At 36.1% G+C, this 17,045-nt stretch overlaps 1 protein-coding gene across 3 annotated transcripts in view; it reads right to left on the bottom strand.

Annotated features, from left to right (window-relative positions):
* Positions 1-4,031: 4,031 nt before the first annotated feature.
* LIN54 (lin-54 DREAM MuvB core complex component) overlaps positions 4,032-17,045 on the bottom strand; it is a 72,007-nt gene continuing 58,993 nt past the window's right edge. For all 3 annotated transcript variants that reach the window (XM_065877543.1, XM_065877546.1, XM_065877545.1), the window contains 8 exons: positions 15,381-15,454; positions 14,816-15,013; positions 13,317-13,408; positions 12,433-12,504; positions 11,319-11,421; positions 11,022-11,159; positions 7,326-7,528; positions 4,032-4,566 (listed from right to left, as the gene is read on the bottom strand). In XM_065877543.1, coding sequence (XP_065733615.1) covers positions 4,365-4,566; positions 7,326-7,528; positions 11,022-11,159; positions 11,319-11,421; positions 12,433-12,504; positions 13,317-13,408; positions 14,816-15,013; positions 15,381-15,454 — 1,082 coding nt within the window. In that variant the 3' untranslated portion in view covers positions 4,032-4,364. The remainder of the gene's footprint in view (positions 4,567-7,325; positions 7,529-11,021; positions 11,160-11,318; positions 11,422-12,432; positions 12,505-13,316; positions 13,409-14,815; positions 15,014-15,380; positions 15,455-17,045) is intronic.

Raw genomic sequence — 17,045 nt, 5'->3', positions numbered from 1 at the left:
TTTCTGGGCTCTCTATTCTGTTCCCTTGATCCATGGATCTTTCATCAATACCACGTTATCTTGATTAGCCTTATATAAGTCTTGAAGTCAGGTAGGAATCCTCAAACTTTGTTCTTTTTTTTTTTTTGCGGTACCCAGGCCTCTCACTGTTGTGGCCTCTCCCATTGCGGAGCACAGGCTCCGGACGCGCAGGCTCAGCGGCCATGGCTCACGGGCCCAGCTGCTCTGCAGCATGTGGGATCTTCCCGGACCGGGGCACGAACCCGTGTCCCCTGCATCGGTAGGCGGACTCTCAACCACTGCACCACCAGGGAAGCCCAAACTTTGTTCTTTCTAAAAAAATGTTTGGCTATTCTAGTACCTTTCCATATAAATTTTATAATCAGCTTGTTTTTACAAAAATTCCTGCTGGGATTTTGACTGGAGTTACATTGAATCTATAGATTAATTTGGGGAGAAATGATATCTTAATAACATTTAATGTTCCAATCCATGAATATGATAATATGTATATATTTTTGAAGGTCGTCTTTGATTTTTTTAAATCAATGTTTTTCTACATTTCACATACAGATCTTATACATATTTTTGTACATTTCATGTTTTGTGGTGCTACTATAAATGCTAATTTTAGAATTTCAGTTTCTAAGTGTTCATTGCTACTACATAGAAATACACTTTTGCATACTAATGTTGCTAAACCCACTTATTAGTTCTGGTACCTTTTTATTAAGATCCTTTGACTTTCCTATATAGGCAATCACATCACACCATCCACAAATAGATACTGTCATATTTATTCATTCCCAATCTATAATTTTTGTTTAAAAAAAAATTTATTGTACAGTGACCTCAGACACAACATTTTAGAGGAGGGTTTTGTTCCCAATCTTAGGGGGAAGCATTCAGTCTTCACTATTCATATGATGTTAGCTGTAGGCTTTTTTGGTTGGGGATCCCTTCTATTCCTAATTTGCTGAAGAGTTTTTTTTTTTTTTTTAATCATAAATGGGTGTCGAATTTTGTCAGAGGACTTTCTGCACCTTTTTGGAAAAAAAACTTTTTGAGATATAATTTACATACCACAGTATTCACCCTTTTAAAGCATATAATCTAGTAGTACTTGGTATATTCAAAAGGTGGTTTTCTGCAATTTTTGAGATGGTCATGTAGTTTTTGTTTTGTATGCTGACACACTGAACTACATGGATTTCTTTGAATGTTGGGTCAACTTTTTATTTCTGGGATAAACCCAACCTAGTCATGATTTTTTTTTTTTTTTTTACATATTGCCAGATTTCATTTACTAATATACTAAACTACAGAGTTACATTAAAGTCTGTGGCTTTAAACATTACCCTGCATATACCCTTATGGCTTTTGAATAAACTAAACATGCCTTAAATGCTTTCATAAGACAATTTTTAAACAATTTTAATTAAAGCCTTTATATCTTAACATCTTATAAAATCACTTGGATTATAAAAAGCTCACATTTGGTCTATAGGTAAGGACAAAATGTGCATTAAAGAAGCCCTAACAAGGAAAAAAAAAGTCCTAAGTTATTTACATAATGAAAAATAACTACAATAGTCAAGGCTTTCTAGCTGGTTGGCTTCCCTCTCCTTTGGGCTGCTGCTCCAGAATTCCTTTATAAAACACATAAGGGATGCAATACGATCACAGGGCTGGAGGTCCTGGTTTGAAGCTGCATTTACATAAGAAGCATTCATTTTCTTAGTTATTTGTGTTATAAAACAATAAAAATAGAAAACTTTTCTAAAGGTATTTTTATTCACATTTTACATAAGACTGAGAAAATGTCAGTTGTCCATATCAAAGAATGGGGAAGCCAAAACAGTAGTCTCTCCCACAAGGTGACTGCTCCGCTTTCTTTTTTTACCTGTAACATTAAGTTTCTGTCTCCCATAATAGTCCAGAGGTAAGACCTACAGGTTGCTTTTAGTTCTTGAGAGAAAAGGAAATTAAGAAAGGTGCTCATCATAAGAACATCAAACAGTAAGAGAAAAGTTTCTGCCCTTAAAAGAAACAGTGGAAAAAAGACAAGACATATTCTCATTTCAAAGCAATTTATACTTAATAACTGGGCAAAATGATAGATTTATTTTTTAGTTGTGTGCTTTCAGAAGTAATGTCAAATTTACTTAATATCAGATATTTAAAAAGGTTTCTTGCATCTTAAATGGTTAAAAGTGGTGTTATTAAAGAAAAAATGCAAACCCTTTTTTTACAGAATAGTATAAATGTTTATTTTCTGTATGATTTACTTTGCTGTCCTGTTTTTACAATATAGAAAAGTGTATTCTTTGAATAGCTCTAGTAAATATAAATTTAATCTTTCTACTTTGGGATGTAAATAGAGCTAAAAAATTATATACCCAACCCTCCCCAAATAGTCTTTTAAAATTGTTGAATTAATGTGGATATTAATCTTGTTCAGCAATTTGATGCAAATGCCTAAATACAAAAAGTTGTTTAGTAAGTACTACACAGGAAGGAAAAGTCTTAATACTTTAGATAGCTTCCTGAAAATCAGAAAAACTAGTAGCATTTGATTGCACCTTCAAATTTTTACAAGCAAAACATTCTCAAGCAATGCCATCATACATAATCTACAACTGTAATCCAAATTTCACAAACATTTTATGCACACTGTATATAAATACACATCACAAAGGTGCAATTAGAATTAAACACAGAATATATACAGAATGAACAAAGTTTAGGTTTAGACAAAAAAGGTACTGTAATCTTTTGAAAAATAACTTGATTAGATATTATTTTATCCTCTTACACTAGTTTACATTTTTACAAATTTTAATTAAACATACTAGATTGAGGTGCTAAGAATGTTTGCACTATCTACATTTAAAGTTACTGCACTATAATTTTATAAATCCAAAGTTTAAAAGGAAGATGCTTAATGAATAACGGAATCTTTTTTGGATTACTTAATTTCTATTGCCTATATCTTGCATGTTCATATGAACATATATACACACTTAATACATACAACTATAGATTCCTTGTAGGAAATGTAATAATCATATACTACTAATTACTGAGGATTAAGGTACCTAGCAAAATGCCTGAATTCCAACATGGTTTTTTCTCATCATAAAATCCAGAGTCCTATTATAACAGGCTCTTAAATTCATAAAGCTTTTGAATTCTGAATTACTGAAAATGATTTAGGTTATCTTAGTAATTATATGAAAACACTCATACCTTTAGCTAACCAAATCACTGGCTAAAAATAATGCCATAATAAGCTTCCCTTATAAAAAGAAATCCCACTACAATTTTGAAAGCTTTGTTAGGAGGCCCCTTTCAGTAAATCAAGTAAGAGTCATAGATTGGTTTGAAACATCTTAGTTCAAAAGTCTAGAAAAAGAACTGTTTGTATAGATGAAAACTCCTTCTCTAAATTCATCTCTTAGAGCTTCAATATTCTTTATTTCTCCATCCAAGCCAAATTTGTTAACTGGTAATTATGTAAGGTTCTATTTTATCACTACATAATCATAATGTTTACTTCTATTCATATGCACCGCTCATTTTAATAGTACCCCTTAATCACTGACAGTTTATTATTTCAAATACATACCGCCTCCTTGAAAGAAAATGGAAACATCCCAGAGCATTTCTTAGTCACTTCTTATTATAGAAACAAATTGTCTGCCCTTTGAGAATTATTTTCTGTCTGTTAACACTTTATATGTTTTTAAAAAAAACAAAATAACTTTTTAAAAGTGTGCCCTACAGAGTACTTCCCCTTCTGACAATTCCCAAAGTGACAACAGGATATATTCCAGAATCCACCCTAAAATGTTGATTTTTCTTAAAAAGATAGTGCTTTTCTAAACACAAAATGTCATTTGAATATGTTTCATAAGACTTCGTTTATGTAGACATAATATCTGCTTATTCTAGATCTAGTACCAAAGAATGACCGGGTAATACCAGTGCTTCTTTGGCTTTTTCTACTGGAACAAAGTCATACAACGCCATACATTATAAATTATATAATAGTAATTTATAAATGTTCTTTGTCAATAGAATCAGAAGGACAGAACATCTAGTTCTTAAGAAACCCAAGCAAATTAAAAATCCATATAATACAATAAAGAAAAATTCAATTTAGAAGGGGCATAAGCAGATTTAACTAAGATTTAAAATGTAATTTCCTCGTTTAAAATTTCTCCTCTTTCAATATTATAATTTCAGGTCTCACAAGACTGAATTAACAATACAATAATTGTTAAACTATCTTCCAGAAAATCAAGTGTCCCTGCACCTTCAATTTTCTGTACAGTCCGATTTATCAGTCTTTTGTGCAAGAGTTAGCAATTCATGGCACAAGGGTCACTTTTTGCTTTTCCTGCAGAGTTGATGACGCTCATCAAACATCGCCCGAATTCCTCAAGTATCATCCGTTCAGCTGCTGCCTTTGATTTCCCCTTCTTGTCTGCCTGCTCTGCCTGGGCAAGAAGGCAATTACACGTGGCTTCAGCTACTTCCTTAGTGACAAACGTAAATGGCAATCTGAAATGATTTTTAAGAAAGAGAGAGATGATGATGGTGTTGAATAACAGCAAGAGTGGCTGACATTCTTTCACCTAGAAATCTCTGTCGACATTTTCACGATTCAGCAAGCACACTGAACATCACAGTATGTGCGATGAACAAAAGCACATCCCAGAGAGTTTTTAAAAAGTTAGACCTGGGCTTCCCTGGTGGTGCAGCAGTTAAGAATCCGCCTGCCAAGGCAGGGGACACGGGTTCGTGCCCCGGTCCGGGAAGATTCCACATGCCGTGGAGCGGCTAGGCCCATGAGCCATGGCCGCTGAGCCTGCGCGTCTGGAGCCTGTGCTCCGCAACGGGAGAGGCCACAACAGTGAGAGGCCCGTGTACCGCAAAAAAAATAAAATAAAATAAAAAAATAAGAAAATTATATATAACGTTTTACGTAAAATACATATAACCTAGACAAAGTTACCTGGTTAACTGAAACGTAACTCTACATGTTAACTGGATACTGCTATAACAAAAGTCCTCCTGATTCATGTATATAAGCTCTGAGTGCAGTTTTTGTTTTATTTACTGTTGTTTCTGCATTGCCTACAACAGTGCCTGACACAGAGACACCCCATGAATGTTTGCTGAATGAATGAATAATATTGGAAATTGAAAGCACTATCTCCTGGACAACATGGAAAATAAAGCACTTTCCCATAGTCCCATATAATGTTTGTAAAAAAAAAAAAGCACACCAAAATTTTGCATTATTCCATGATATCAAAAACGAAACAACAGGGACACCAGATGCTGTTCTGTACATGGAGTTTCATTCATAAAGACCTGAACTATTGAGTATTAAAGCAGAGGAATCCATCCCGAGGCTAGCTATATGTAGCCAAGTCGTAGAGCCTAAGAAACAAAACCGGGTAACCTAATCTAACCAGTAACTCAACAATCTGTAAGTAAGCAGTCACTGATAGAAGGAAACTGCAAAACAAAATGAATGAAGTCTGGGACTTCCCTGGTGGCGCAGTGGTTAAGAATCTGCCTGCCAATGCAGGGGACAAGGGTTCGATCCCTGGTCCGGGAAGATCCCACATGCCGCGGAGCAGCTAAGCCCAAGAGCCACAACTACTGAGCCCACGTGCCTAGAGCCCGTGCTCTGCAACAAAGAGAAGCCACCACCATGAGAAGCCCGCGACGCAACAAAGAGTAGCCCCCGCTCGCCGCAACTGGAGAAAGCCTGCGCGCAGCAACAAAGACCCAACGCAGCCAAAAATAAATAAATAAATTTTAAAACAAGAACAACAACAAAATGAATGAAGTCTGAACTTAAGGCCCACTATGACAAGATAGGGTGACAGGATTTAGGCTGCTATACATTTGTATAGAAATCTTTAAAATATAAAAAGCATTTTAAATTAGAAAATATAATATTAAAATATTACAATAAAGTTAATATTACAATAATATTGAAAAAGTAATTAATAGTGTATAACAGTAGCACTCATTATATAGTATTTGGAAACTATAGGAAAGAAAATGGAAAAAAAAATCAAATTTTTGCCACTCAAAGGCAAAATCTTGTTAATACGCTAGTAGGACTTCTTTAATACAGTTTTTTTATACTTAGTTTTGATAACAGTGCATAATTTTGTGTTCTTTCACACTTCATAATAACAGATATCTTCCCAAGTTGAAAAATTAATTGTAAATATTTTAGTGTAGCAATATCTTTAATCTCCTCATAGAGATTAGACCTAATAACCTAAGGTTTACTGAAAGCGGATGACCAGAAAGGACCCTTTGTGATACCCCTCATTAAGGTGTCTGTCCATTTCCACTTCATTCAATCAAGAACTTTTTGCTGATTATACTCATTACAAGAAAGAGTTCTTTAGAACTAATATCTGAAATATTTTGTACAAAAGCCTTACTTTTATAAGTTTTATAAGTTGGATCTTATTTCAACTTCGGCATTTTAAATGAAATACCATTTTCAAGGCTCATTCCATTTAATAATTCCTCAGGTTAACCTCTAACAAACTCTCTAATACAAATTCAAGTCAGCATGCTATGTTGCTGCCTATGCCTATAGCATTGCCCTGCCTATGCCTGGCAGGGCAATGGGCCCTGCCAAGCTGTGCTTTACTCCTCAGAGCCACGTGAAAAGGGTGATGTGAAGGATAAGAAAACCGAGGTAAGGCCCAGAGAGGTGAAGCGCTTGGCAAAATCACAAATTACAACAGAGCACAGACAGGATTTAAACTCAGGTCAGCCTGACTGTAAAGCTCCAGCTTTCCTACTCCAGAGCTCAGCAGTCTAGGGAAATAAGGAGGTACAATAACACAGTGTGTGACAGGCTTTCCAACAGGGTGGGGAAAGTGCCACATGGGCACGGGAAGGTAAGAAGATAAGAATCTGAAAAAATGTGAATAACAACACAACCAGTAAGAGGTATAAAAATTTTGGTTTTCTTCAAGGTTTGTCAAATTATTCAAATTTTTGTCAAATTATTCAAATTTCCCTCATCTTAGTAGGGAGAAATCCAATTAAATTAAGCACAGTGACCTAATACACTACCGTGCATTTTAGAACTGTACGATATATCTGACAGTGATTTTTCTGTTACTTTTAAATTCCTTTACAAATAATTAAAGATAGAAAATGCAAAAGTCAGGTGTGCAACAACCAAAAGTATGAGCCCAATTTTGCCCCAAAAAAGAAACTTCACCAAAAATGAATATAACATACTATAAAAAGATATTCAAATATTGACTTACTTTCCTCCTCCGCTATTCAAAGCTGGTGTTGGCCTAGTAAGCAAGTCCGAAATCTGAGAGGATAACTTAGTCTTTGCTGCTGTTTGTTGCTGTACCCTTACTTCGGCTGCATCTGCCAAGTGCATCAATGTCTTTCTTTCTGGGCTTTCTTCAAAATTCTTACAGCCAATACATTTGCATATTGAGGAACACATTATTTTCGCCTAAAAGATTTACAAAAGAAAAGCTTCCAAATCAAAACCAAAAGACATCACTATAGTAGACTCCACAATCAAGTCAATAGGTGACAGAGTTAGCTGGTCAACTGACATAGATAAAATGGAAACATCTCTTGTGACAAACACCAAAGGGGCCAGCTATGCATGTGCATAGGTCCAGTATTCTTGGCCACTCCGAAAGTGGCTATACTATGTTTGTTTGAGGCCTTCCACGCCAATTTTCCCCCACTATAGATTTTCCTCCTGATATGAATAACAAATGTTCTTTTATTAAAAAATGAGTGATACAATATTCAAAAAAGAGGGTCATCCAGAATCCAGCCACCTCAATCAAATCACCATTAACATGTTGGTGACCTCCCACATATGCAAACACACACACAGTATCATATCAAAGGAATTTCACAGACACTATTTTTATTATGAATACCTCCCCCTCCCTAAATAAATCCCCTGTCCAGAGTCCCCAAACCCTTCAACAGTCCGTATTAAACCAGTGTGTCCTTTCATGTAAAGATATATAAACTATATGTATATTTATGAAAAACACAGGCTTTATGAACATATATTAACTCACCAATACAGAAGTCTTCCTTTTTTTTTGTTTGTTTTACATAATCATATACCCACTTTTCTGCATCTTCCTTTTCTCACACTATACTTCATGAAATCCCTCCCTCCAAGTCATCTGGCATAGGCTGAATTCATCCTGTTTAATGACTGGCTAGTAATCCCTGGTATGGATGTGCCACATTTTATTTGGGCATTCGCTTCTCTACTGATGGTCATTTGTTTTGTTTCCAGTTCTTGAGTTCCACAAACAATGCATAAAAACATTTTTTGTATATATTACGCTTTTATTTCTATGAGCTAGGTTTCTAGAATTGGGCTCACTGCTCAAAGGGTACATGTATTTTAATTTTAATAGATGTGGCCAGATTGTTTTTTCAAAAGGCTGTAACACCTCACATCTCATTAGCAATGGATAAAGGAAGCCTTTCCTACATTCCAACAATGTATACTATTGCTCTTTTTAATAAAGTGAGATCTCGTTCTTTAATTTACATTTCCCAGACTCCTAGTAAATTTTAGTATCTTTTGTTGGCTACTTTTTCTTGAGTAAACCCACATCAATTTAAATAAATAAACAAGCCTACTGTCCTTCCTCTCTACAGTAAGATAAATGGATCATATTATGAACACACCTACCCTGCTCCTTTTTTACAATACACTAATAAATTCCATTTACCAAAGGAAAAAAAAATGGATATACCTTTTGAGTTAACCGGCTTATTTACTAGGAGCCAGTCTGGGATCCAACTGAAGCAATACATAATAAGTATCTAATGGTGAAGAGATAAAATTCCTAACCTCCAGGGGAAGAAGACATACTGATAATGGTAATTTGGATTAAGTTTTAAGAATTATAAGAAAGGTACTAATAATGTCTAATAGGAACTCAGGAGGGAGAAATTACAAATACAAGTCATCCATTTAGCATTGCTAATTCAACTTCTCTTGTGGCCAAAAAAAAAAAAAGAGGGAGGGGGGAAAAGGTCACAAGAAAAGTCACAATCACTTAAATAATGTGGACAGTCACTCATTCAATCAACAAGCCCTGAAAGGCGTGTGAAAGGGACATCAATGTCTTATCCAGATGCAGACCAACTGGACCAAAAAAGCCAAGTCAGTTCAAAAGATGAACAACACAAACTGTCAGACAACATCATAAGTAATTCACAGTGAGCCAACTGGCCACTGCCAGTCAGAGTTCACTGTATTCCAAGTTTTTCCATTGCTTGGTCTTTTAGAACAACATATTAGTTATTAGACATTGTTTATGTCCTGAATGTCAAGGATTTTATCAAAATAGATAGAGCAGCTTTCTCTCTTCTAACATATTTCAACTGCCTTTTCTACTTCTATTAGTTCACAGAATTGTCAACCAGTTCAATTATTTAGTTCATGTATGTCTGAATTTCATATGCTTAGCATGTATTGATTGTTCAATGCCATATGCAAGAAAGGCTTTCTTTGCCCTTCTGACCCAGCTTTATAACAGTTTCCATTTTCTCTTTTTTGTGTGTGGAACTGGTTTTATAGCTTACATGCTTACATATTCATGACAATTTTTGTATGATACGGTCTGTGAACAGAAGCCACCTATCTCATCAGGTGTGCAAACAAGAGTCAGTCTTTCCCAATGTGAATGAAAAACTGGCTTGCTGGACTCTGCGACACTGTTTAAGAGACTTTCAAAAATAATCTTGATTATGTGCAATTTTCACTCCTACTGACTTTAGGACTAACAAAATGTTACTTTACTGTACTTTTTGAGAGGAGTATTTGACCTCTGAAATATGTAAATTAAGAATTCACTACAGAGAGAATACACTACACAAAATCTTTACTACGACACACCTGGTATGGGGGTGGGGCACTGGGCTGCAGGTACGTGCTCCTACACACCTGGTCAAGGGAGAGTGCAGTGCTTGCTGGTATTACTTTACCAGGCCAGGCCTTTGGCCAAAACTAAAATAAGGTTTCCCTCTGCGTATGAAATCTGAACGAATGAAAATATAACAGATGAGAAGAGCCAACTGCCATAGGAATGAGTTTCGGGCGCACCAAGAAACCAATTGTAGTGACCTTGGATTAATCTTGGGTATGACTAGATTGCTTTATTTAAGCTTTGAAAATAAATATAACAAACTATATAGTACTTTGTCTGAAACAAGTGGATCATTTACACGGCATCTATCAAAGCAGAGTTTCAATATACATTTTCCAGAAAAGATGCTGCCTGACCCATAAATAAAAACAGCCAGTTGAGTGGGATGATTAGATGGTAAAATGGATGCAGTCACCTCACAATAGCCAATAACCTCATCCAGCAATTACATATTCCTCCTTACCTATTTTTATGCTCACAAGGCAAACCTTCTAACATAATCTAATTTTCCACAGAGCAGTGTTCTTCAACAGGGCACTACTAGCATTTGGAACAAGATAAGACTATACTCTCAGGACTGCACCCTGAAATGCAGGCTATTATCCGTATATATTTCCGAAAAGTCTGTAGGGGAGAAACTGGGTAGTAATACCCCTCAGTGGAGAACCACTACTACAGAGTGTCCAGTCCACTTTGATGTTGTTGTTATTGAAAATCAACAAACTGGTGCTGTGGTTTGCATACTTTCAGGTACAATGACCACGAAGTTATGAGCTGGTAACCCTGCTAATGAGACCCCAAGCTGTAATGACAAAACAAAGGTACTGTTACTCTGAAGCCCTGCTTGGGAGGCAAGAAGGTAGGTCTTCCTCAAATTAGGGCCCTTGGGCTGACTTTTCAAACTGCAATATTTTCAAACTGCAATTGCAAAGTAATTTCCCAGTTTACAAGTAAATTTTTTTTGTATGCACTTTCTAAAGTTATTTTCAAAAGATGGTTAGATTATTTTTCCCAACCTCAACTCACCTCATAGCATTCACAGTAGTTTTTAAGACATCCTGATCGTTTGCAATTACATCCTTTGCTGTGACGTCGATCTGATTCTCCCTCCTTTCCTTTCCCTATCTTGGGCTTAAAAGCTTCTGGATTTCTGTCAAGGCATGCCTATCAAAACAGATCAAATATCAAGTGATGTTAAATCACAGTAGATTAAACTTAAATTCTGCAAAGGGAATTAATTTTCTTCATAAAATACTTGAGCTCAACAAAAAAACAGGTGAAATTGTAAACTTTTGTCAGTTAAATGAAACAAGAAATAATCACCTTTATTGCTTTTTGCCTTTCATTTTCATGTTCCAAGTTATTATAACAATTAGTACAATTGCAGTTGTTGCAAAATTCACCATTTGCAAAGCAATCACAGTATCTGGAATATAAAAATCATTGTAAGTCATATAAAAAAGTCATTTTTAAGAGAAACAAAACTAGAAATTATCTTATTTAATAGCATTATATATGCAGTAAAGCATTTTAGAAATGTATTCAGAGCCACTGACTTATAGAGTTAACAAGAGGTACTGACAAGGCTCAAAAGTAAAGTCATCAGCTCCTAGAATTTTGGTTTAGAAACTTAGTTCCAGTAGTAACAGCTGTCAACACAAGAGCTATGTGATTTTTATGCACCCCAAAAGTAAGTTATTTCAAAATCACAAAAAGGAAAAACATGGGCTATATTCTATTATATTAGTGGAACCTGCTCACGTGAACTACTGTCATGTTTCTTTGGATTCTAAACGCCCATAAGACCACTGCTTTTTATTTAACTGTTTCATGTCAAATCTCTTCAGTACTAACAAGCAAATTAATCAACAAGTTAAAAAAAAACTACTCAGAGTATCATCTCATTTAAGAGACCAAATATAAAGGTCATAAATAAGATCACATTTATTAGTAAGGACAGAGATCATGTCTGTCTCATGCAGCTGGATCCCTAAGCCCTACTCCAGTGCCTCATTTGTGGTAAAGACTCTAAAATTATTTCCTTCTGAATGAATGAAAGAGTCTTTTTACACCGTCATATGTGTTCATTCACTTGTATGTTTAATTACTTAGACTTATGAAATTGGTCTGTTAAGAATTTTTAGTTAACTCCACTTATTTTTTATTTTTATTTTTTTTGCGGTACACAGGCCTCTTACTGTTGTGGCCTCTCCCGTTGCGGAGCACAGGCTCCAGACACACAGGCTCAGTGGCCATGGCTCACAGGCCCAGCCGCTCCGCGGCATGTGGGATCTTCCCGGACCAGGGCACGAACCCACGTCCCCTGCATCGGCAGGCGGACTCTCAACCACTGCGCCACCAGGGAAGCCCAACTCCACTTATTTTTAAAAGCATTTTCAGTTATATCAAATGAGGAAACAGCAGCAAAAGGACTTACAATTTCAAACACAGCGATTTTGTACAATTACAAGGCTTTCTGGGCCGACTGGCAGACTCTGATGGCATTATGCTACACAGACACAAACAAAAAGATACACATTTTAATCAATTAAAGGTAACTAAACTGAGAAAAGTCTCTAATCTGTAAATTCCTCCTAAAATAAAGCTTTAACAAATGTACCCATCTCTAATAAAAGTTTATGTTGTTCCATTTACATTAAGTTGAAAAGCAAGTTGTACCATGAAAAGAAAGGTAGAGAGCCAAGATATGGATTTAAAAAAAAAGAAAAGGAAGTTATCAATAGTTTCTGAAGAACATTCCACAAAATATACTCTTTCTTCTAAGAGAACTAAAGTTGAAATCTCCTAAACTCTTTGGGATTCAATTATGAAAGGCAGTAAGTAGAAAAGGGTGTGTGAAGTTGGAATTTAGGAGGGGAGAGGAGAGGTAGACTGGTTCCACGTAATTAACTAAAGCACTGCTTCTCAACCAAAACTGCAAAGGCAGCAATTGACAGATCAAAAAACAAATAAACAAAAGAAAAAGCAAAGACCTAAATAACAATTTAAAAACTAGTTAATATCATCTTTAAAACATATTCAGGAGGAGACAGAGAAAAAGAGAAAAGAGAGAGAAAATAACAAATCACCTGTACGAGAAATGGTGAATCGGAGTAAAAGATAATTTGGGAGTTCTCTGACTATTCCTGCAACTTTTCTGTTTAAAGTATTTCAAAATAAAAAGTACCGCAGAGGCACACTCACATGGCTTGGAGGGGAAAAAAATTAAATACATGTATTTTGAAATATATATGTATATTTGATGTTGCATTTAACCTGATCCAACAACTTAACTTACATATATTCAAATAACTCACTCACCCATTGAACGGAAGCCTTGCTTGGGTCTGGATACCAGGTGTTCCGGTAAAGTTAGAGTTGCTTGCTATAGACACATAGGAAGACTGCTGTAGCTACATATAAAGAAAGGTAATTTCAGACCATATTTACAAAAATGGACAATACTCCTAAATATAATGATCAGTAAGAAGCACAAATTCATCATTAAAATAGGAAAAACAGAACAGAGAATTTCATACAAACATACTCACTACCTCATAGAGCTCTTCTAAAGACCCAAAACTAATACCAGAGGTAAAAACAATGTGGACATTTTAAAGTACTACATGGCATAAATATAAGAAATTCTTTCACAGAGGAATAAGGGTATCAGAATTAGGAAATTCCAGATGAATGTCCTGAAAGTACTGTAGTAAAACTTGTATTGGCTAGAAAAATGCAATGTGCCTACATGTAAATAAAATAAATAAAATGTGATCATTTATCACAAGTTATAGAGAATGAGAAGTTACATACGTAATAATCAAGTTTCTATTTTACACTGATTTCTAAACATAAGAAAAGAGATGCTAATGATAAAAATACTGAACTCTAATTTTTTCAATCAGTAGCCACATAACATACTCCAAAGTACACTTCTTTAAAGTACACAGGTTTCTGTCTCTCTTATAATCTTGAGTAGATCAACTCAACAGCTTAGAATATGGTGCTAATTAATTTGCTTGATTTTTACATGAAAAAGAAAATAACTTCTATCTTCTTCCTAGAAAGCAGCACTCCTAACCCAAGCCAGCCAATTGGATAATATGTGGCTTTGATTCCAAAGATAACCAGATGTCATCTAAAGATGACCAGATCTGGACAGATCACTACCGATATGTCACCTGGAAGTGCGTCTCACAGACTATTTTCCAAGAACAGGTGAGCGGCATTGTATTCATAATGTGAGGAGGAACTTCATTACAGTCACAGTGCTTTCTAAACTCACTGGGACTCTGCTGATTATTATTATTATTATTTTTTTTTTTTGCGGTACATGGGCCACTCACTGTTGTGGCCTCTCCCGTTGTGGAGAACAGGCTCCGGACATGCAGGCTCAGCGGCCGTGGCTCACGGGCCCAGCCGCTCCGCGGCATGTGGGATCTTCCCAGACTGGGGCACGAACCCGCGTCCCCTGCATCGGCAGGCGGACTCTCAACCACTGCGCCACCAGGGAAGCCTGGGACTCTGCTGATTTTAACTCAACATATTTTCTCTTATATCTACATGATCTTGCCCTCCTACCAAACTGTTCTCAGCTCCAAATTGCCTGACTTGTATACTTGACTTGTGCTGTATATTTCTAAATACTAAAGATATATAAAAATAAACTCAGAAGTTTTCATTAACAATTCAAGGTTTTGGAAACAGTCTAAACACTGAGTTAGATGTTTTTGAATAGTTTTAGAATGTGATAATGCTAGACATCTTAGACCCAATTAAACTTTTTGAAATGCGATGACTTAATTTTTTGCCCATACCTGAGTCACATACTGAGCAGGAAGCACCGCATAGCCTACATTCCCTGTTCCTGGAGCCGGTGCCAGCACAGTGCCTGGTGGGAGGTTCGTGAGGTTTGGCTGGATTTGTGGCAGTGGGGTGGCAGGCATGATAAGCCGCTGCTGTGGCTGGCTGGTGGTGACTATTTGGGAAGTTGGATTGATTGGTTTCGGAACAACCTAAAAAGAAAGGAAGTATGTCAATGACCACGAAAATAAATTTCACAGTTTCTCAATTCAGTATAAATCTCTTAAACTTAGGGGATTAAGAGGTCCAAACTACTATGTATAAATAAGTTACAAAGATATACTGTGAAACACAGGGAATATAACCAATATTTTACAGTAGTTATAAATGGAGTATAAACTTTAAAAATTGTGAAACACTATTTTGTACACCTGTAACTTATATAATATTGCCCATCAACTATACTTCAATAAAAATAAATAAATCAATAAATCTCTTAAACGTAAATCTTAACTTTCAATTTTAAAAGTAAATTGTCTGTTTGGGAGAGACTGAGAGAAGAAGTGATGTGATACTCACTTGTTTGACAGTCTGCGCTGAGACAAGTGGCACTGACATCCGCACTGGGGTGGTATTAACGACCACTGGCTTTGCTTTGTAAAAAGGAGGGAGGAGAAGGACAGTTTGTTTACAGAAAATAGTATTTAAAACATTTAAGATACTTAGTTCCCTCAGGATATCCTCATGAGACAGCTTAAAGAATTCCACTGGTTTCCTATTTGGAGGACTCTTTAATCAAGACAGTTACTTTCAAAATCCTTTAACCCATCTAACTAGGGAACTTATATCTAAGGTAGCTATAGTCTATCCACTTTATGAGAGAATGTCTGTCATTTAAGATATTCTACTGAAAATACTTCAATCTGTATTCAGATGCTTTATATATTCACTACTAAATCCAGTGAGATGAAATGATGCATAAATTAAAAACTACCATTCAGGAACTTGGGTAACAATACTGTACTATACTATTTCTAATTCTGTGTACAATTCATTATTTACAGAGTACTACTACAAGGCAGCATAGCAGCAAGGTTAAGAATATAGTCTCCTTAATTCAACTATACTTCAATAAAAAGTAAACTAAAAAAAAAAAAGAATGTAGTCTCCTAAATCATAAGACCCTGGGGGTTCAAATCCCAATTCTGCTGCTTTCTAACTACTTAAATTCTCTTTGCCTGTATCCCCATCTGCAAAATAGGGATAGTATCTCCCTTACAGGGTAAGAGAAATAAATATGTTAATTCATGAAAATTTACTACAACAGTGCTCAATAGATAATAAGTGCTCAATAAACGTTAGTTCCCATTACTGTTATTGTTCTTGTTGTTATTACAACCATTACTGCTACATAAATGTCACTGTAGACAGTGTTCCAGGGAAACTATAGTACAAGACACCTGCTCAAAGAGATTACATTCAAGTAGAGCAGATTAGATGAGTACCCAAATAAAATAAACATTATTAAAAAAAAAAAAGAGAAAGCACTGTGGGAGAGCAAAGGAGACAGAACATACATCTGACTGGCAGGGGCTGGGAACGGGGAAAGCTGCGTAGAGGACAGTGTCTGAGACAGTCCTGACCAATGGTCAGGCTGCAGAGCGGGCATACAGACTGGAGGAGGGCAGTTCACACAGAGGCAGAGCAAGAGAAGTGGAGGCTTGATGCTGGGCACTTCACAAAGTGCTACGGGACAGACCGGTTTGGCTGGAACCTAGGGTTAAAGTAGGCAAGCACTGGCAAAAAAAAAAAAAAGGCAGACTGTGGCTGTTTTGTTGAAGGCCTTGAATGTAAGGGTAGAGATCTGTATATTTAATCTGTATTATTAATTCAGCAGGCAATGAGAAGTTTCTGAGGACTGTGATGTTCAGAAACATCATTGGAATGGCACAAAAAGAAACTGTACGCGGCAGCAGTATGTAAAATAGAACAGAGCTGCAAGAAACAAAGAAAGTTAGAAGAGTACAAAACATGAGAGTCTAATCTGCGGTGATGGCACTGGGAATGGAAAGGAGAGAACAGCTGCAAGAGACAGGGTGGAGGTGAAAGGACGGCAGGAACCATAGGTACAAGGGAAAAACAATTGGTTATCATGGAGCTTTCAAGTGAATGGGAAAATGACAGCTATTAGAATTAAAAATTCAAGGATGAGCTGATCTAAAGGGAAGATGAAACCTGACATGC

The sequence above is a fragment of the Phocoena phocoena genome, chromosome 5 (assembly GCF_963924675.1).
Source record: "Phocoena phocoena chromosome 5, mPhoPho1.1, whole genome shotgun sequence".
Lineage (NCBI taxonomy): Eukaryota > Metazoa > Chordata > Mammalia > Artiodactyla > Phocoenidae > Phocoena > Phocoena phocoena.
The sequence above is the reverse complement of the archived record's forward strand: the minus strand, read 5'-3'. Positions and strand labels throughout refer to the sequence as shown.